This window comes from Leucoraja erinacea, chromosome 7 (genome assembly GCF_028641065.1).
Source record: "Leucoraja erinacea ecotype New England chromosome 7, Leri_hhj_1, whole genome shotgun sequence".
NCBI lineage: Eukaryota > Metazoa > Chordata > Chondrichthyes > Rajiformes > Rajidae > Leucoraja > Leucoraja erinaceus.
Genome location: NC_073383.1, coordinates 34598991 through 34622024, shown reverse-complemented (window position 1 = coordinate 34622024; position 23034 = coordinate 34598991). Strand labels below are relative to the sequence as shown.

Genomic DNA, 23034 nt, shown 5'->3' with positions numbered 1-23034 from the left:
TGCTGCAAGTTCTTATCAATAATGATAAATAATTATTAGCTTTTTATTAGGATGATTTTAGTATTGTGACTCAGTAATGTAGATTATTTAGGTTGACACTTTTGCCAGCAAGAGAAAATATCATTGAGGCCAGACCAGCTAACATCTGAAGTATCAGGACACACTCCAATTTTCAACAGCCTCATTTCATTCAACTGTAGTATTTATTAGGTTTGGAAATTTAGATAAAGTCTGACAAAAGACATTTGCCTACCTATACATAAGGGTGTAAATTAGCACTATCGATCGCTGTCAATCTTTTGTCAATGTATTAGAATTCTTGTGTGTAGAGTTGTAAAGTCCACATCATAATTTCAGATGATGGGAATATAAAGAACAATGTCTCAAAGTGCTGGTATTAGTTAGTATAGGCTCTATAGTCACCCGTTAAGATTGGTCTGGTTTTCAAGGATTGAGTTGTGTTGATGCATCACTTAGCAGAAAGCCTTGGACTGCCCCTTTCCAATCCCAAAGGCAATGTAAGCATTGCTACTTATGACAAGCAAATAGTAACTTCTGTTATGGAAACAGGACAAGGACTGCGCGTTATAATCAATGGTTGTGTGCAGGTGTAAGATTCGTGCCATCTAAAGAGTGGCAAATATTCACTCCATGGAAGCAACACTAGCTTCAAAGTGTCCATGTATTTGCATAAATATTCCAATCATAAAGCATTAAAATAATACTTTGTAAGAGTAGCTCTTGCTCACATCAAATGTCCATTAACAGTTCTTGCAAATATGGTAAACGATCAATCTACATAATAATGGCAGCCCTGGGGTAACATAGAAACATAGAAAATAGGTGCAGGAGTAGGCCATTCGGTCCTTCGAGCCTGCACCGCCATTCAATATAATCATGGCTGATCATCCAACTCAGTATCCTGATCCCTTTAGCCACAAAGGCCACATATAACTCCCTCTTAAATATAGCTAATGAACTGGCCTCAACTACCTTCTGTGGCAGAGAGTTCCAAATTCAGACTCTGTGTGAATATTTTTTTTCTCATCTCGGTCCTAAAGGATTTCCCCTTTATCCTTAAATTTTGACCCCTTGTCCTGGACTTCCCCAACATTGGGAACAATCTTCCTCCAACCCCCTAAGAATTTTGTAAGTTTCTATAAGATCCCCCCTCAATCTTCTAAATTCTAGCGAGTACAACCTTCCTCATGTTCTCCAGTAACACTAATTCCCATAGATGGATTCCCTAAATCGAGACCTGTGTTAAAAATACTGTGTTAACTCGTCTTCAGGCTGTGTAATTAAGCAAAAGCTTAGAAGTTGTCACTTGGACATAACATTTGGTCTCTTGCAGATCTACAATTAAATGATCTTCATCCTCTGAAGACCTACAGTGCATTCAGAAAGTATTCAGACCCCTTCACTTTGTCCACATTTTGTTACCTTGCATTTTGTTATTCTAAAATGGATTAAAAAATTTTTTTTTTTATCATCAATCTACACACATAGCTCTTAATATATAAGCAAAAACAGGTGTTTAAAATTTTTTGCAAAGTGATTAAAAAGAAATAACTGAAATATCACATTTACATAAGTATTCAGATCCTTTGCAATGACATTCAAAATTGAGCTTCAGTGCATCGTGTTTCCATTGATTGTCCTCGAGATGTTTCTACAACTTGATTGGAGTCCACAAGTGGAAAATTAAATTGATTGTACATGATTTGGAAAGGCACACACCTGTCTATATAAGGTCCCACAGTTGACAGTGCATGTCAGAGCAAAAACCAAGCCATGATGATGAAGGAATTGGTCGTAGACCTCCGAGACAGGATTGTGTCCAGACACATCTGGGGAAGGATATAAAACAATTTCTGCATCATTGCGGGTCCCAAAGAGCACAGTGGCCTCCGTCATTCTTAAATAGAAGAACTTTGGAACCACCAGGATTTTTGATAGAGCTGGCCGCCTGGCCAAACTGAGCAATCAGGGGAGAAGGGCCTTGGTCAGGGAAGTGACCAAGAACCCGATGGTCACTGACAGAGCTCCAGAGTTCCTCTGTGGAGATGGGAGAAACGTCCAGAAGGACAACTATATCTGCAGCACTCCACCAATCAGGCCTTTATGGTAGAGTAACGTAACAAAATGTGGAAAAAGTGAAGGGGTCTGAATACTTTATGAATGCACTGTAATTCAAAATAGCTGCTACTGAGGGATCAAAAAGCAAAAAAATGTGCTGGAATGCTGGGTAAAAACACAAACTCGAGACACTAGCACAACATTGGTGGGGAGGGAAGCAGATCAATAAAATGTTATCATTGGCCCAACATGCCAGTCATTTTTCTCTCTTCATAGATACTGCCTGAATTGCTGAGTATATCCAGCATTTTCTATTTTTATTTCATTAAGTGAGCTTACTGCTGCCTAAATAGATGCTTGAAGATATGGGCAGAACTGTTAATGGAATTTTAACTAATTCCCTTTGAAGTCTGGTTTCCATAGTAACTGAAAATTTCATGATGTCAATCTACAAAATTTCTCGCAGTCAGGTTATGCATGAACACTGTACTATTATCAAAATAATTAGAATGTTAGAAATATACAAACTAAATAGACTCTGCCTCAGATGTCTGGATCACCTTTCACTGACAGTAGAGGCCATTTTATCCATTGTGGAGATGTCAGTTAACAGGGAAGCAATGCCCATTAGTCTCATTCCTTCTCCTTACTTCCCTATAGCCCTGCAACTTATTCTCTCCAACATATCGAACAATTCCCCTCTGATTCCATTTGCAGTTAAAGAACAATAGCTAATTAAAGGGCAACTAAATGGCGCAGTGGTAGAGTTGCCTTACAGCGCCAGAGGCCTGGGTATGTCCCTGACTACGGGCCTTGTCTGTACACAGTTTACATTCTCCCTGTGACCACGTGGGTTTTCTCTGGGTGCTCCAGGTTCCTCCACGCTCCCAAGATTTATAGGTTTGTAGATTAACTGGCTTCAATAAAATAGTAAATTGACCCTAGTGCTGGTTGGCGCAGACTAGGCGGGCCCAAGGGCCTGTTTCCACACTGTATCTCAAGTCTAAAGTCCAATTTACCAGCACATTTTTGGGATGGGTGGAAATTGGGACATATGAAGAAAGCCACACAGTCGTGAAGAGAATTTGACGACATTCCGCAGGTCAGGATTGAACCAGGTTCCTGGAGTCGAGGTAGCAGCACTATGTGGTATTTTGTTGACCAGAATTGAATCCATTATGCATGGTAAAACACATCATTGTCTTGTACAAAATGAGTTTAGTGCCCTAACCCTCATTAGTCACTTTTTTAAACTGGCATTTTGACAACGACACTTCTTTGTGCAACTTTCCATTTCACGTTCTCGTAATATAGTGAAGAGGACCAGACTAATTTCATACCATTTCTTGGTGTTCTCACTAGTCCAGAAGGTCCCAAACTTAAGAATCCTTCCTCCTGGTTCTTCAGTTGTTTGCAGATCCCAATAGCATGTATCTTAAACTCTGAATACCAACATCTTTCCTGAGTACCATGTGACCATCTCCCTTGTTATCTCCAACCTAATCAGAAGAAAGGTTCTGTCTGACCAATTTCTAAAATTCACAGCTTTATCCAGATCATGACCAATCCTATAATTCACTGAACTCATAATCTCATCATTATTTCTACTCTTCAGTCCTTTCCTTAATAAAGGCTATACCATCAGTAACATTGTCTTGTACTTCTCATCACTAATGGGCACAGTAGCCTCGTCAATTCACAAGATCTAAACTGCCCAAAATATCATCACCATGACTGAATTCAATTGCCTCCCCTGCATCCAAAATCCGTTTATTAGATGTAAATCTATGTAAACAACATGTTGATATTTTTATGTCCTGTGTATTAACTCTCCATTTGCAACTGCTTCAATGTACTATTTTTCCACAAGGAGGCACTTCCTCATATTCTCGTCATAACACTGCTTTTTTTCATTCTTACAATCATATGGATGGATATACCTCTCAACTTTCATAACAGTCAAAACATCTAACATTCCATTTGACACAGTAACAAACTAATGTGCGAAGCTTCCCACCTTTCTGCATTTATCACAGCTTGCTTTGATCTGCCTGTCAGATGGCCACTGCTTATGCTTTTCAAAAGCGTACTATTGCATGGCCTTCATCTCACTTCATACATGGGATTTTGTTCAAAATATCACGATGATCCTAGAATCCTCAGTGTCATTACAACATCCACCACATCTCTACCATTACCTGCACTCCAGTTATTATTCTTATTCCTATGACATCAGGTGCCAGCACGCCACAATATAATTATTAACTGTAACCAACCTCATTGCTGAAATCTGCCATGAAAACCATTGCTGGCACCTTTTATTATCCATATCATCAGATTTTAAAACATAGTTGAGATCAATTTGAAAAAGTCATATTAATGGCAGGATGGCACTGATGGATGGTAGTTTTTAAAATGAAGATCAAAGGCCATCTTTGCAACAAGCTCAAGTCTTTGCTGACTTTCATTGCACCACCAGAATCAAATGGAGATTGCAATTGAGGCTAGTAGTGATTTAATTAATTAAAATTGCCATCCTCAGTAGCTTGTGTGTATAAACCTTTATCTACCTTACGTGATCAGGAAAACCTGCTCCAAGTGCATTTTTCTCACAAGGTCCCAGTGATTAACCCTTCAATCATTTATTATCTCTGGGCTGATTTCCCTTCCAGAACAAAAAGCAGCATAAGGGAGTCTTGACACCAACATTCACAGCCTGTCCTATGGGTCCACTTCATTGGCCAAAGACGTTTGGCCAGGAGGAACTACTCCAGTTTGCTGTAACAATCTAACTTTGTGGCACGAGTTGATGAGATTGTGGCTTGCTGGCATTTATTGATCACTTTATAATTCTGCATTACAAGAGTAGTAAATGCCAACTGTCTTGCAAGGTTGCCATCTCATAATTTCTCTTACAAACTGTTTGATGTCTGGCATGCCACAGAAATACAATACCATGGTTTAGATAGAAGCTTGTGGTCAGCCAGTTCAGCCATACTGTATGATCGTGCTCTTCTGTTCACTTTCACTGCCTTTCAATTACAAACTATTTTTGCATTTTCTTCCTTTGCTAAAAATATAAATACTCTTCTGAAGAGACTTCCTATTTATGAACACAGGAAACAATTTTATCTTGCTATATTTGAAAGCTAAAGTGTTAAGAACTGTTGTTTTAATAACTGAGTATTCGATTACTTTGTGAATTGAGTACATGTGCACTCATCCCTGCAGAGGAACTTGCCATCTAATATTGACCTTGCTTATTTGCTCTTTTCATTATTCTTCCCCCTATTTTTGAATTTCCTTGATAGTACACATTGCTCTGCTCAAAACAGGATGGAAGCCCAATCTAAGAAAGGAATTGGTAACATCTGTAGTCATTGATTCTGTTCTGTTCTAAGTAAATAAATGCTAAACTTATAGCAAAATATTTACACTATTCTCAACGATGACTGGACTGTTGTATGTAACCTAATGAAGAAAACTCTGAAATGTTGTTTGGTCTCAAGCAAAGTGTATTAATATTTCACTGGCAAAGACTCTCAACAGATAATAATCACAGAGGTTCAATAAAACTTGAGTTTTGGAAACAAGAGCCATTGGTAAGCAAAGCATTGGGAGGGGAGATTAAACCTTTCCAATTATCAATTTTCTCATGTGAAAGAGGCCTTTGTTTACCCAGGCTGGGCATTTACCAGTGTTTAAGATGTCTTAAAATTGCTTCGGCTTTTTACAGAAATTTGGGTAAAGAAAAATGTTTAAATTGTTAGTATGTTTTGGAAAGTTATACATAAAATGTGATGTCTATTTTCTAAACCTCTTAAGCTAAGTTTTGTGTACTAAGTCTAGAAATAGTCTCATGGATTTCAAGATCCATGAGACTATTCAAACCTATTGCAGCAATCTAATCCATACATTTGAGAGACACTGGATCTGCTATTGTAACGATGGGTCTGCTTTAAAAGGTAGAAAACCATTTCCCAACTATTTTCTACATTCTAAGTAAAAGTAATTTACATTAATGTAACACATTTCACATCCTGAGGATATAACATGGTTACCAATGAATTAAAATATTCTTGCATATGTGGTATGATTTGGTGCTCTGCCACTTTACTTTTCTGGCATATATCCTTGAAGCTAACTGATGTGATCCTAATAAATCATTTGTTTGATAATTCCATCATTTTGGTAGAAAGAAATTGAACTGTTTTTGAAACATAATCTATTGGTTATAAATTCTAAACTGAAAGTTTGAAAAGGAATGCAGTGCTCATTAACAAAAGCCAAGTATTTACATAGAGTTCAGCCAGGAAGTATATTATTGAATTTAATTGTAAATCTTTTTAAAATTTCCTCAATAATGACCAAATTACCTTGCAACAATTGCTGGTAAGAAGACTGGCTTACAATTGTTCTTTAGGACTGTGCGGTGTGCTCTTTTCTATCTCATTATTGATTTCTTCCTTTGTTATCTGGTCCCAGAGGTGGTCTCCATTTCTCCATGTTTTTCCCTCTCACGTTCTTTCACGCCCCTTCGCAAGTTATGCCCTGCCTCTTGTAGGGAGACTGAAATTGGAGATTAATGCATGCAAAGGTACCATACAATAGGCTGCAGGCCAGCAGTCTGAGATCAAATTTTATGGTCCATTCCGGCCTTTGTCGCTTTGCCTATATTGGCAATGGCTGCTTGTAGAAAAGTGCACAACCCATCCCTCAGTTTTGTTTGGTGCAGCTGATGGCTGTCTATGGGTGGGCATGGAAAAGCAGCAGCAGCTCTTCAATGCCATTTGCCAGCCTGTGCTGTAAACTGAGGTAGAAGTAGTGGCAGCTGTAATTGCTGCCAAAAGTGTTGTCACAACTGGAGAGTATATCCTACATAAAGGATATGTTGTTGTTTTACAGCAAAAAAGTATAGAACTGTACCACATGGTGACCATGAGATATATTAAATCTTCACCATGAAGAGTCGGTTCTCTTCCCTTTATACTACAAGACCTGTTTCCCTAGGCAGCGTACCTACTCTTGCATGAAAATGGACAATAACTATTGACATGCATTTACAAGTGGCATACGCCACTGACAATGGACCCTGTCCTGGCATCACATGGACAGGCAGACAGCTTCCAGCCAAGATATCTGTAGTGGAAATCACACATAGGTGCACACTCAGTGATGAGAAAAATGAACTGGTTTTAATATATTTTTTAAATCAGCTATTTATTATCTCTTGGCTCTCCCAGTAGTTAATTGCAAATATAAATCTGTAGCAGTAATGGTAAGATTCTTGCACAATGGCGGTTTACTGTGAAAATTAACATCGAGATGTCTGAACCATACGGGCTCAGGTGTGTGAATCCACAGCTGCTGTAGAAAATAGGACATTACAATTGACTTCTGTCTATTTCCTGGAATTCCAACTGTGGCTGCTTCCCAATGATCTTTATTTAGGTTTAACAGTAAGTGTGGGGTCTTTGGTTGTAGGTAGGAAGCTCATCTATGATACTCACATCCATTTAGGACTGAGATACTCATGACCTCTGCTCTCCCTGGTCGTGTCTGAGTACTCAAGTAACCCCACCTTACTCATTAATTCCACTTTTCACTGTATAAACAAATTCACAATATTACAATTTTTCACTGTACGTAAAAACCATAGAAATGCATTAGATTCCCCAGATATATTTATCTATGTTCTAATCTTTATGTCCAATGTAATTGTGACACTTGAGAAACTTCATTTAAACTAATTTTAAATATTGTATTCTATCAGTTAATAGATTTTAGCAGCAATTTACTGTTAACCAATCCTGCTTTGACAGATGTTTTGTGCACATTGCATACAATTATGGATTTGTCCAGTTTGGTCTCAACATATCTGGAATTGAATCTCATTAATCTCTGACAGTGGAAGTGGAGGTTTCAATTTATCTTGACATAATTGTGTCTTACTGTGGAAACACCCATTTGCCATATTGAACCTCTCATCCCTGCACCTTGATAGGAATAACCAGATTAAATGTACTTACTGGTTAGCTTTTTGAATGTCCTTTGTTCCTATTGCTCTAAAATGATCAATTTCATTGGATTTTATTCCTTTACAATTTGTGTGATTTTTTTGATGGGGCAAAGATTTGACTGTCTTTATGTAATGGACAAAAAGGATCAATGCTGTCTAAATTTTATTTAGAAATGTAGAAACAAAGAATTGTAGATTCTGGTTTATACCAAAGATAGACAAAGTGCTGGAGTAACTCAGCTGATCATTCAGGTCTTCAGAGAAAAAAGATGGGTGATGTTTTGGGTTGGGACCCTTCTTCAGACTGAAAGTAGGTTGTGAGTGGCACAGAGCTGGAGGCGAGAATAAACCAGGACCGATCAGGGATGGATACAAATCAGGGCTGGCTGGCTTTGTATGTCCGGTTGGCTAAGGGAGATGTGATCTCAAGAGGGAAACAATGTGGAAAACTGTGGAACTGATAAAACAACTAGGGTGGGGAGAGGAAAGTGTAAGTAGAAGTTACTTAATATTAGAGAATTCAATGTAATTTGAAGTAACTTCTACTTCCACTCCCTGCCCCCTTACTCTGCCCTATTCGTTTTACACAGTTTGCATAGTTTTTCTCGAGGTCACACTTGCCCGAACAAACAATGGACCTACCAGTCACTGCTTTCCTCAGGAAATTTGTGGACGGCCCTGATTAGTCCTGGCCTTTTCTTAACTGCAGCTCTTCACCAGCCCCACCCCCTACTTTCAGACTGAAGGTACCACACCCATCCTTTCTATCCAGAGATGCTGCTTGACCAGCTGAGTTACTTCAGCACTTTGTGTTTATCTCTAAACTTGATTGTTCAGATTGCAAAATGCAGAGCATCCCATTTTGTAGGATAAAAAAAGTTTCCCAGCATTTTGTGATTGTTTTAGATTAATATTCCTGGAACTTCTGACATAGTCATTTTCTACTGCTTGCCAAACAACCTTTATTGGTCCCAGACCACATTCGGCTAAAGCCGATCCAGTGACTGTTCAATCCTGCTGACCAAATGTTCAGGAGTTATTGAGATGCAACAATTATATTATTTGAATTGGAAACTCTCTTTGTATGCATGAAACATACATAAAATAAGTAAAATGGATGATTAGCAGGTAGTTCTGTGTGTTCATTCATTGCCCTCTGTTTTGTGTAAGTGGGAGGGAGTGGTTTAAATCTCCATACAAGAAAAAAATATTATTTGCTGTATGGGGTTGGAACAGAAATATTATTTTCTAACTTGGTGCTATTCAACAAGATTGTGAGCTGCGATTTAAATATAATTACCTGAATTCCACCCCTCCCCCCATATCTCTTTTGATTAACAAAGATGTGCCCCAGTTCTCCTCCCATAATTGTATACTTTCTATCAAGAACCACCACAGTAAGATGATTAGAATCTTTTACTTCATACTTTATCGCTATGTCTCTAGTCTAATCATCCAAATGATCATGCCAGAGTCTGCTCTTTGTTCTTAATATTACCCTTTTCTGGTACTGTACCATGAGACCATTGCCAGCTCGTGCTGATCTTCTCATCACCTTACATTTAGGACTTGGATAAATTGTTTGGATGACAAAAGGGAAGTGCAAATATCGCTTCCCATTCTCATAGCGACCTTTCTGTCCTGGGCCTCTTCCGCTGCCAGAGTGAGGCCACACACAAGCTGGAGGAACAGCACCTCATATTATACTTGGGAAGCTTCCAATCTAACGGTATGAACATTGAATTCTCCAAATTTAAGTAACGCCCCCACCACTATCACGGTGTCCACCCATTTCTCCAACTATCCCGCCCTTGTCACCTTGCTCCTTTCCTCTGTGCAATCTCCCATCCCCAAGTCCTTCATTTCCCTTTTATCCATCCTCTTTCCCCTTCCATCCACATCCTTCTTTCTGGCTTTACATTTCACTCATCTTCTCTCCTTTTCTGACATTTTTTACACAGAGTGGCGAATCTCTGGAATTCTCTGCCACAGAAGGTAGTTGAGGCCAGTTCATTGGCTATATTTAAGAGGGAGTTAGATGTGGCCCTTGTGGCTAATGGGATCAGGGGGTATGGAGAGAAGGCAGGTACGGGATACTGAGTTGGATGATCAGCCATGATCATATTGAATGGCAGTGCAGGCTCGAAGGGGAATGGCCTTCTCCTGCACCTATTTTCTATGTTTCTATGTTTTCATCTCTAGCCTTTGACACTCACTCTACCCATTTTCAAACATGCCTGACCTATGGGGAACAATAGTGCAATGTTATGGACAGTACTGCTCTTCACATTGACACAAGTGGCTTACAGTTGGACAGCAAATATTACAACACATGTTTGTATAAAATGTTGATTTTTAACATGCTGTTTCCTGGCAGTAGCTGGCATTATTACTATTTACTAATTTTAATTACAAATTTGAATGGTTAAAAAAATCATGACTGAAGGTTCACCATTTTTGGTTGTGGACAACTAAGATAAAATGGCAATGTTGCCCCTCTGGGACTCAGGACCTCCTCTGTTTTTTTTTAGAGGTTACAAAGTTACATCCAAACAGATCAATAATGTCATTAGACACATTTTGAGAAACGTTTTTAATAGAAGAGGCAGTATCCAGAGGTCCATTCAGTACAAAGTACAAACAATTATCCAGTGTAGAGGGTCAATGCTACTTTAAAAAAATGTTAAGAACGTTTAGTGAGATTCCGTATATGAAATTACAACTCATTTGACTGATAAGATCTCCCCAATTGAAAAAGACTTAAATAGTCCATGCAAACAGTAGATTCATGTGTGATATATATATGAATATATTTAAACAGCATTTGAGAGCAAGTATTGAGAATTTCTAACATAGAGGTTTTAATTGGCATTAAACTTGCAAACTTGATCCAACGTGCATGAAGATTAGGGTAATGACAGATTATCTTTTTATTCTGCACATCCATTGAATTACTGACAATTTGAGCATAGATTAAAAATAGCATTAATGTTTACTTGCCAATTCTAACGCCTTTCCATTAACTATAGGCACTGGTTCTTCATTCATTTGCTGCTATTTTCCAAGAATACAAGTGAGGACTAATGGATGCTCAATACACGTGATGGATAGTAGGGATGCCTTGGAGCTGAACTGATGACCACTTCCCATTCTATACCAAGGGTGGCATATTAGACAAAGTGGAGAATAACTAACAGTGAAAAAAATTCCTGGATACTTGAGCAATGCAGCACAGCATCACGTTTAAATATTGCATCTGGACATGATGAAACATATTGGCAATGCAATATGCAGGACTGTATAAGCCCTTCTTTCATTTATCCAGTGAACCGTGTAGTGTTTATAGTGTAGCTGATTAAATGTTTTCATTAGCTGGCCGAATCGTTGGAGTAGTTTAGATGGTTGCAGAAAGTCCTCCAGCTTAACGACATTGCTAAGAATGGATATGCAAAGCCAAGCTGCTCTGCCATTTGGAGTGCAAAATTTAACCACTCTACATCTGCTATGGAGATATTTGATATGTCCTCAAAAGAACAAATAACTAATGGACACAATATTGAAATCAGGTGCTGGTGTGAGGTCTATTCAAAAATAATGGGTCTTATTTCTTGAAATAAACTACTAGTCCAGGTCTTGATGACTGGATTTCTCATACTACCTCAGAGCAGGTGCACCCCTCTATTTGAACGTTGAACTGTGATTTACGTGCAAGTGCCACTTTGGAGTTTACCCAAACACATATGCAGTAAGGGTCCATTGTGTTTTATTGCCATGCAGTTCTGTGAGTTGTAGATGAGAAATAGTTTGGTGGATGTGAACAAGATCATCGTACCAGGAATGTTTCAATCAAATATCCATCTTGATCCATTCCCAATGGCAAATTTCTGACAAATGTTTGAGTTCCCCCTCATTTGCCCCAGCCTGAAAATTAACATAGGACCTGCTTGTCTGCACAACCCAACAGCCATATTGTTGATAATTTCAAGTTTTAAAGTGTTTTTGTTTTGTGCATAATTTACTTAGTTTGACAACCTAGCAAGCAGTCTCTTTATAATAAGCACGTTCACTCTCCATGTGAGTTCAGTTCAATCCTTGAAACATCAATATTTGTCAGTGTAATCGTTGTAATTTAGCAAGGGTTTTAACAACCAACTCTTTTTCAGATAGAGACAGTGCTATTTTTTTGTACAATAAAATAATTTTATTCCATTGAAACACTGCCTGATTCCTTATTATTCCAGCAACAGATTTAAGGAGCACAGGCCAAAGTTTAAAGGAGATTTGCCTGGAACACGGCTGCTGGAGATTGTGATGACGGCAAATATAATAATGGTATTTAAGAGATTTTTAAATAGTTACATGGGTATGCAGGGAATTAAGCAATATGGATTATGTGCAGGCAGGTAAGAGTTGGTCTTGGCATCATGTTGAGCACAGATGTTGTGGGCCGAAGGGCCTGTTCCTGTGCTGTACTGTTCTATGTCCCATACGTTATTTTTAGTGTCCATTTGATACTGTTCCCAACATTCACCCCTGCTTTTAATCCAAGGACTACCAAGCAGCTTGGATATACTTGCAGTCATTCTTTATGTTAGCTGTCTTGGTCCTTAAAGTTTCAGTGAGTAGCTGAAGGCCAAAGCCAGTTTCCCTACTACAGGGCACATATTCCAAATGTTGGGATTTGGTCCCTGTTATCCAATGGCTTTTATTTTGTCTGTTCAGCGTGCTGAATGCATTAGATATGGACTGGTACTTTTCCCACTGCATATGGTTAAGGCTTATTTGTTCAAGTTGTTAAACATACTATTAACACCCAGAAAATAATGTTTCCCTTCCACCTCTCAAAGCAATATTCAATTGGAGTGCATCTTGCCCTCTCCGTGGCTTTGGGCCAATTGTGGAGTCACACCTTACGAGGCAACAATAAAAATGTGGAAGTTGATGGGAGTTAAATCTACATAACGTAGATACAGGGAGAACAGGCAAAAGGCTGCTCCTGTCTGGTACTAAAAGGAATGCTTTACCGATGAGAAACTAAAGCATTCAGGCAGAATAGAACATAACTGCTCACTTCATATTTTTAAATCGGTCCAAATGACAAAGACAAGTAGACAAAACTTAAGAATAGACAGTAATTATACATTCAAACATTCCCTCATTCCATCTATAAAAATACCATTAAGGTTCCCTTTGAGGATAGTGTTATAATTGATAAAATATTACTGTAAAATAATACAGTATGATAGAATGTAGGCGATTTCCCTCATTATCTTCAGCAAGTGGTCCCTCCACAACCAGCAGAATGGCTTGGGCTGTTTTAGGTCATGATGCACATGTGCTGTGCTGACACAACCCAGGACCCGTCATGTACCCAGTGAACCAACCCCTGGGAAATAGCTATACACCCAAGACCAATCTGGGATTTCAGCAGCATTAGCCAGATGTGAAACCGAAAAAGATATTGGGATCACTAACATCATATCGCAGGAGTTCAGCAGATTTTTAACTTTCAATTTATCCATCCCTGCCCCTCATTTTCTAATTTAATTTATTTACAGTCATAGTGTTTTGGTAAATATAAATTAGGTAACTGCAGCAATGAGACAATCGAGTGCTGTATAATTTAGCTGCTTCCTTTATCCCTCCCACCCAAATCCATCCTCAAGCATTAAGCAGCTCTTCATCTGTTCGACCGATGGCATCAGGGTTTGAGAGGGGATCCAGATCCGCAAACAGATTAAACCAGATTGACTTGTCCGGTGTGTTCTTATCAGCTGCAGTAAGAGGAAGAGTATTAGTTATTAATACCAAATCAGGTGCTGGACCCCTGGTTCCACATGCAATGTGTGACAGGACAGCCCATGTGCTGCTCTACAAACCCAGACTACGCAGCAAACTCCACCCACTTGCTTCAAATCCTGGCTGCTCTGACCCTGTGAATGTGGAAGGCAAGACCTCGGCCACAGAATGTGTACAGGTTCCCAGCTGGGTAAACCTGCATTGTGGTGAGCTGAGCACAACAGATCATTGGCATCAGAACACAGCTTCTAATTTGCCAGCACAATCCTGGCCATGGGCTCAAAGGGCAGAATTAATAATAATAATACATTTTATTTATGGGCGCCTTTCAAGAGTCTCAAGGACACCTGTTGATGCTTTTCACAAGTGGCCACATTCCAGCACATGAGAACTTTTCTTACTTTCTTTCACTCCCAACCAAGGGTGCCTATTATTATGGTTATTCTTACTGTTTTCTGAGTGTGCCGATATACATTAGGCATCTCTAGAATAAGGTCTCATCCACCTCTCTCCTCCTCACACTAAGTTCCATGTGATAACCTTAAGGTAAGGAGTATTTCCAGCTAGTTGATCATAACACAAACACATATCTGCCAAGCTAGGACTTCCTCAGCAGAGGAGGTCTGGTTGTTGTACTTGTTCCATAGGTTGCGGATGATACAAAGCTGGGTAGCAGTGCGAGTTGCGAGGAGGATGCTACGAGGCTGCAGGGTGACTTGGATAGGTTGGGTGCATGGGCAGATGCAGTATAATGTGGATAAATGTGAAGTTATCCACTTTGGTGGCAAGAACAAGGCAGATTATTATCTGGTGTCAGATTAGGAAAAGGGGAGGTGCAACGAGACCTGGGTGTCTTGCATATCAGTCACTGAAAGTAAGCATACAGGTACAGCAGGCAATGTAGTGAAGCAAATGACATGTTGGCCTACATAGCAAGAGGATTTGAGTACAGGAGGAAGGAGGTCCTACTGCAGTTGTACAGGTCCCTGGTGAGACCATACCTGCAGTTTTGGTCTCCTAATTTGAGGAAGGACATTCTTGCTAGTGCAGCGTAGGTTCACCAGGTTAATTCTCTGGATGTCGGGACTGACATATGATGAAAGATTGGATCGACTGGGCTTATATTCCCTGGAATTCAGAAGGATGAGAGGAAATCTTATGGAAACGTATAGGGATTGGACAGGCTAGATGGATTGGACAGGGTAGATGCAGGAAAAATGTTCCCTATGTTGGGTGGGTCCAGAACCAGAGGTCACAGTTTAAGAATAAGGGTTAGGCATTTAGGATTGAGATGATGAAAAACTTTTTCACCCAGAGAGTTGTGAATCTGTGGAATTCTCTGCTACAGAAGGCAGTCAAGACCAATTCACTGTTTTCAAGAGAGTGCTTAGGGCTAATAGAATCAAGAGATATTGGGAGAAAGCAGGAACGGGGTACTGATTTAGGATGATCAGCCATGATCATAATGAATGGCGGTGCTAACTTGAAGGGTCGAATGGCCTACTCCTGCACCTATTTTGTATGTTTCTAATTAAGTATAGGCAGTTTCTAGATCACAACATGGAACCTTGTCTACATGGCTGAGCTATTCATTGGAGAAATTGGCTATCAATGTTCCCAATAACAATAATTCCAAATATTTGTATGGCAGTTAGCTGCAATGTAAATTCACCATTTTTAGGTACAAGGAACTGCAGATGCTGGTTTACAAGAAAATACACAAAGTGCTGGAGGAACTCAGCAGATCAGGCAACGTTTCTGGAGAACCTGGATGGGTGACTTAAGGAACTGTTCCAGAGATGCTGCCTAACCCACTGAGTTACCCCAGCATTTTGTGTCTTTTTTGTAGAACTCTTTTGTTTGAAATCCTGTTCCTTTCTGCCATGCTAAGTGGAAAATTTAGCTTGCCCAGTGAAATGGCTATCTGATCATTTAAATCACAGCCCTGCCCTCACTCCCCCTGGGTCTCTGATACTAACCTTTCGATGGGACCTTTGGTAGGTTCTGGAATGGATGCGCTGGTACTTTTGGCTCTGGCTCTTGTGGGAGTGGATGTGGTACTGGTTGCAGTTTGGGGGGATCAGTCCAACCTAGAAAAAATAAAGGTATAGTCAGTACATTGCTTCTGTGTGTTGTATAGGACTGCAAAAAAGCTGTGATAGTAACGATTTTACAGAAATAAAACTGTTGCCCACATGATATTCCTGTCCATCTTAAAAAAAAAAAAAGAGTTCTTCACCTGATTAAAATTGAACGCCTCCTCTATTCTCTTGATAAAGATTATGATGTAGAGACCACTTTGGAGATTGTCACAAAACCTGGTCAAAGTTAACCCATTGCAAAACATTGCCTTTCACAACCAAATGAGCTCTCTTCCCAAGTTTGGCTGCACTGGATTCCTGATTTGGGGGCACAACCAAGGAATTGCAGGGATTCAGAAATTCATCCCAGTACCTCTAAGAAAGCAGATAATAAAATTAACCAAGATCCTTAGTTTTGATTGTTATCAAACCCAACTGGAGATATCAGTACAGATATTAATTGTTGGGTAAAAACAAAATGTGGCTCAGATTATGACGTGCTCCATAATCTGATAACCTGCCAATTTGGACAGAAAGGCCATTTGAGCAGGGTATTCCTGTTGGGTGCTCTTTCTCTTTCAGAAGTATACCTTATGTAGGACAATAGACAATATGATCATGGCAGATTGGCTGATCATCCGCAATCAGTACCCCGTTCCTGCCTTCTCCCCATATCCAATGATGCCGCTATCTTTAACAGCCCTATCTAGCTCTCCCTTGAAAGTATCCAGAGAACTGACCTCCACCGCCCTCTGAGGCAGGAATTCCACTCTCACAACTCTCTGTGTGAAAAAGTGTTTCCTCATCTCCGTTCTAAATGGCTTGCCCCTTATTCTTAAACTGTGGCCCCTTGTTCTGGACACCCCCCAACATCGGGAACATGTTTCCTGCCTCTAGCGTGTCCTTAATAATCTTATACGTTTCAATAAGATTCCCTCTCATCCTTCAAAATTCCAGAGTACACAAGCCCAGCCGCTCCATTCTCTCACCATATGACAGTCCCGCCATCAGGCCCTGGGGATTTATCAGCCTTCAGTCCCATCAGTCTATCCAACACCATTTCCTGCCTAATGTGGATTTCCTTCAGATCCTCTGTCACCCCAGATCCTCTGGCCACTAGTACATCAGGAAGATTGTTTGTGTCCTCCTTAGTGAAGACGGATCCAAAGTACCTGTTCAACTCATCTGCCATTTCCTTGTTCCCCATAATAAATTCACCCTTTTCAGTCTTCAAGGGTCCAACTTTGGTCTTAACTAATTTTTTCCCCTTCACATATCTAAAGAAGCTTTTACTATCCTCATTTATATTCTTGGCTAGCTTATCTTCATAACTCATCTTTTCTCCCCGTATTGCCTTTTTAGTTATCGTCTGTTGCTCTTTAAACATTACCCATCCTCTGGCTTCCCGTTCATCTTTGCTATGTTGTACTTCTTTTTTATTTTTATACTGTCCCTGACTTCCCTTGTCACCCACAGTGGCCCCTTACTCCCCTTGGAATCTTTCTTCCTCTTTGGAATGAACTTATCCTGCACCTTCTGTATTATTCCCAGAAATACCTGCCATTGTTGTTCCACTGTCATCCCTGCCAGGGTATCTTTCCAGCCAACTTTGGCCAGCTCCTCCCTCATGGCCCTTTATTCAACTGTAATACTGACACCTCCGATTCACCCTTCTCCCTCTCAAATTGTAGATTAAAACTTATCATATTATGGTCACTACCTCCTAATGGCTCCTTTACCTCAAGTTCCCTTATCAAATCCGGTTCATTACACAACACTACATCCAGAATTGCCTTCTCCCTGGTAGGCTCCAGTACAAGCTGCTCTAAGAATCCATCACGGAGGCACTCCACAAACTCCCTTTCTTGGGGTCCAGTACCAACCTGATTTTCCTAGTCTACATGCATGTTGAAATCTCCCATAACAACCGTAGCATTACCTTTATGACATGCCAATTTTAACTCTTGATTCAACTTGCACCCTATATCCAGGCAACTGTTTGAGGGCCTGTAGATAACTTCCATTGGGGTATTTTTACCCTTACAATTCCTCAGTTCTATCGATACTGACTCTACATCTCCTGAATCTATGTCACCCCACTCAAGGGACTGAATTTCATTGCTCACCAACAGAGCTACCCCATCCCCTCTGCCCACCTGCCTGTCTTTTCGATAGGACATATACCCTTGAATATTCAGTTCCCAGCCCGGGGAGAACAAAATAATTAAACTTTGAACACTTTAGGAAGGAAGGCCTCGTCAACCACATGCATAGTATACACCCATATGGACAGACACACTTGTGTAATGCGCTGAATGATTGTTGTGTAGGTGGGTGGGCAGGGGGGAACAATTTCCCTGTTTGCCTCCCACTGCAGCCTCAAGTCAAGGTCAGATCAATGAAGGGGCACAATGTGGCGAGTAACTCATCGAACAGGACTCAGTGTGCAGTGATCACAGTTGTAGATTGCGTATTTACTTCAGCAGCAATGACTGGTCATGTTTCTGGGCTGACAACCTAGTAGACACATGTTCAAATAGTTCTGTGGGGAGTTGCTGATCTGACTAGTGTGTTGGAGCAAGAAATAAATAAGCCTGACAAATAATAGTTTAGCAGCTCAACTGGTTCACTAATGTTGTACACCTGCTACTCCCTGTATTCAGTCACCATACTCGGTCAACTGAAACCCTTGGGAAACAAAGATGCACAATGAGCACTGATAGGCCAGTCTTGTTTATGAGACTTGCTCACAGGGACCTAGATGGAGGAAAAGGAATTGATGAGCCAATTAGGCAAAGGCACTTGTTGCCAATAGGTTGCGACAGGGTGTCAGTATAATCACTTGAAGGCAAGTTGTCACGTCGGGTTGATTGTCATATGCACAAGTATGATGAGGCACAAGTACAATTACAATCTTGCTTACAGCAGCACAGGCACATGGACTCAAGATAACATCAATTATACAGAAATTACATTTATGTATAACCCTCGCATAAAATACACTGCAGCTACACAACACTCACTCAGTGAGATCTCTGCTGTCCGTGAGTTTGTGCTTCTAAAACTGCTTAATCTGCCATGGTCGGGTAATACATTGACACTTGCAGAGCAGTGCAATTGCTGAAAACATGCAAGTGTAGAAGTGACAGGCAAGCATACAGGAAAGAACATGAACAGGCCCTTCAGCTCAAAAATCCCATGCCGAACATGATTCTAAACATCTAATCTCCTCCTGCCCGTGATTCATATCCCACCATCAGCTGAATATCCACGCACCTATTTAAAAGCCTCATATTCCTCTATCATATCAGCCCTGGTAGCATGTTTTCTTTTAAATTTTGTTCTCCCTCACCTTAAACCCATGCCCTTAGTCTTTGAAATTTCCACCCTGGAAAAGAGTGTCCAACTGTCCACATTAGACTGAATAAGCTTCTGACTCACCAATGAAAGCTCCTGCTGTGTTGTGGCTGAGATCGAAGAGCTGGGATGGCAGGAAACCCGCTGGAGCTTCAGCTGCTTTGACGTCAGCACCTTCCATCGTCGTCCTGGGACTGAGCCCAGAGCTCTCAAACGTACTCTGCCACTCGTGGCTGAAGTCACCGGCTGCACTGGGATTGTGGTTCAGCAGGTCATTCAGGAATGTCAGCTCCTGCCTCTCCAGATCATCATTCTCCAGCATGTCTCCCAGCAGGTCCTTTGGCACTGAAACACAAGGGCCAAAATCACACATGCCCCTCACACTCCCTCAGTGGCAAGTTTGCTACAAATGGTAAATGTCTACAAACGCAGAGATTAATATTAGTTCATGATTCACTTTAGGCTCTGGGTCTGCAAGCAAGTAGTACAATTCAATGGAGCAAATCAAGAGCATGAAATGAGAAGAAAAAAAAAATTAGCTTCTGGCCAAATTTTTTTAAAATGTTGTTATGGTATCTGCCTCAACTACCTCCTCTGGCAGCTCATTCAACATACCCAACACCCTCGGTAGACAACTCCGTGCATTCACCCTATCAATTCTTGTCATGATTTTATATATTTCTCTCTTTGATCAGTCGTCATCCTCTAAGCACTCTAAGGAATAAACTTCCAGCCTGGTCAACCATTCCCTAGGGCTCAGGCTCTCAAGACCTGGCAACATACTCATAATTCTTCTCTACTCTTTCCAGCTTAACAACATCTTTCCTACAGCAGGGTGACCAAAATTGACCAAAATAATCTAAATGCCCAACTGATTAAGATCCTGCTGCAACCTTTGATTCAGTGCATTCAGAAAATATTCAGACCCCTTCACTTTTTCCACATTTTGTTACGGTATGGCCTTATTTTAAAATGGATTAAAATCTTTTTTTTTTTTTAAACCATAAATCTACGCACAATACCCCAGAATGAAGAAGCAAAAACAGGTGTTTAGAAATTTTTGCAAAGTAATTAAAAATAAATAAATGAAATATCACATTTACATAAGTATTCAGACCCTTTGCTATGACACTCAAAATTGAGCTCAGGTTCATCCTGTTTCCATTGATTATCTTTGAGATGTTTCTACAACTTGATTGGAGTCCACCAGTGGTAAATTAAATTGATTGGACATGAATTGGAAAGACACACACCTGTCTATATAAGGTCTACCAGTTGAAAGTTCATTCAGAGCAAAAACCAAGCCATGAAGATGAAGGAATTGTCCGTAGACCTCCAAGACAGGATTGTGTTGAGACACAGATCTGAGGAAGGGTATAAAACAATTTCTGCAGCAGTGGCCTCCATCATTCTTAAATGGAGGAACTTTGGAACCACCAGGACCCTTCATAGAGCTGGCCGCCCGGCCAAACTGAGCAATCGGGGGAGAAGGGCCTTGGTCAGGGAGGTGACCAAGAACCTGATGAGCTCCAGAGTTCCTCTGTGGAGAATCTTCCAGTAGGGCAACTATATCTACAGCACTCCACCAATCAGGCCTTTATGATAGAGTGGCCAGACAGAAGCCACTCCTCAGTAAAAGACACATGACAGCACGCTTGCAGTTTGCCAAAAGCACCTAAAGGACTCTCAGACCATGAGAAACAAGATTCTCGTGTTTCAAAAGAACTTACTTAATTACGGGCTAATAATGGGAAAAAAGCTTATACTCAAATTCTGGAAAAACGCTCCAATACCAACAATAAAAATGTGGATTTCAAACATGTTCGAAACACTACACCTGGAAGAGATGAGACTCCTCCTAGCAGGCAAAGCAGACCACTTCCAAAAGACGTGGTCTGCATTTATGGAACTATTACAAGCATAAGGTGCAATAGTAATTTAAAAAATAAATGGTACCAGGATCTGGTAACGGGGGGTAAAAAAAAACACGGTTGGTATATCCTTTTTTGCGGAGTTTTGTGTTATAATAGAGCGATTGTTTCTCCTTTTTTTTCTTTCCTTTCTGGGGTCTATTTCCTTTCTTTACTTCCTTCTCTAACTTCTTTTCTAAGGGGCTTTCATTTCCCAACACTTTCCTGCACCTTCACGACTCTTGCTCACTTTCCTTACTTCTTTTATTTCTACCTTTTTTAAAGCTCGAAAAATGAAGTGGTACAACAAATGTAATAAGATATATGTGATGTGTATTACTGTAATTTACTGTACTTCTAATAAAAATAAATTAAAACAAATAAATTAAAAAAAAAAGAAACAAGATTCTCCGGTCTGATGAAACCAAAATTGAACTCTTTGGCCTGAATGCCTAGCATCACATCTGGAGGAAACCAGGCACCGCTCATCACGGTGAAGCATGGTGGTGGTGGGGATGTTTTTCAGTGGCAGGAACTGGCAGGAACTAGTCAGGATCGAGGGAAAGATGAACGGAGAAAAGTACAGAATCCTTGATGAAAACCTGCTCCAGAGCATTCTGGATCTCAGACTGGGGCGGAGGTTCATCTTCCAACAGGACAACGACCCTAAGCACACAGCGCAGGAGTGGCTTCGTGACAAGTCTGTGATTGTCCTTGAGTGGTCCAGCCAGAGCCCGGACTTGAACCCGATCGAATATCTTTGGAGGGACTGAAAATAGCTGTGCATCGACCCTCCCCATCCAACTGACAGAGCTTGAGAGGATCTGCAGAGAAGAATGGGAGAAATTACCCAAATACAGGTGTGCCAAGCTTGAATGTGCCAAGCGTCATACCCAAGAAGACTTGAGTCTGTAATCGCTGACAAAGGTGCCTCAAAAAGTACTGAGTAAAGGGTCTGAATACTTATGTAAACGTGATATTTCAGTTATTTCTTTTTAATTACTTTGCAAACATTTCTAAACACCTGTTTTCACTTTATTATGGGGTATTGTGAGTAAATTGATGATAAAATAAAATAATTTAATCAATTTTAGAATGCTGTAACGTAACAAAATGTATAAAAAGTGAAGGTGTCCGAATACTTTCTGAATGCACTGTATCTTCGCTTTCTACGCCAAACTTACTAATCCTACCGCGTGCATTCTCATCCAAATCGTTGATATAAACCACAAACAAAAATGGGCCCAGTACCGATACTGAGGCACACCAAAAGTCACAGGCCTCCAGTCCGAGAAACAAGCTTCCATCATCACTCTCTGCTTCCTTCCATGAAGCCTGGACCAGATAAGTAAATTAAACTTCAGCAACATCCTGACAAAAATGTAAGCCTAAAACAAAGAGTTAATAATGGTCACACAAACCCGAGAGAAAAATGTCAGAAGAGCATTTAGTTCAAATAATTCCGACAAACTCCCTCAGCATGTTACATGTTAGCAATTTTCTGATTGTGAATCATTAGTTTGGGTGAAGGGGTTTTCAAATGTGGCAGACCTTTAAAGGGAGAGTATCCTAAATATCAGTAAATGATGGATGAGTTATGGTCCAGAGACACGGGTCATGCAACATCCAATGGCAACTAGGGACGGCATTAAATGATGTCATCATCATCATCCACATCCTGGAAATAATGTGCTGATTTAAGTGGACAAAAATAAGTGGCGGAGAAAGCAGGTGGATAAGGATGTCAATGCATTCTAACTTAGATTCTATGACATTGCACCCAAAACTA

The 23034-nt window shown here is 40.3% G+C and overlaps 1 protein-coding gene across 4 annotated transcripts in view; it reads right to left on the bottom strand.

Moving 5' to 3' along the window:
* Window positions 1-10676: 10676 nt before the first annotated feature.
* Window positions 10677-23034, bottom strand: part of LOC129698873 (islet cell autoantigen 1-like protein) — a 68429-nt gene continuing 56071 nt past the window's right edge. For all 4 annotated transcript variants that reach the window (XM_055638236.1, XM_055638235.1, XM_055638237.1 and 1 more), the window contains 3 exons: window positions 19420-19680; window positions 15877-15987; window positions 10677-13872 (listed from right to left, as the gene is read on the bottom strand). In XM_055638236.1, the coding sequence (XP_055494211.1) occupies window positions 13760-13872; window positions 15877-15987; window positions 19420-19680 (485 nt within the window). In that variant the 3' untranslated portion in view covers window positions 10677-13759. The remainder of the gene's footprint in view (window positions 13873-15876; window positions 15988-19419; window positions 19681-23034) is intronic.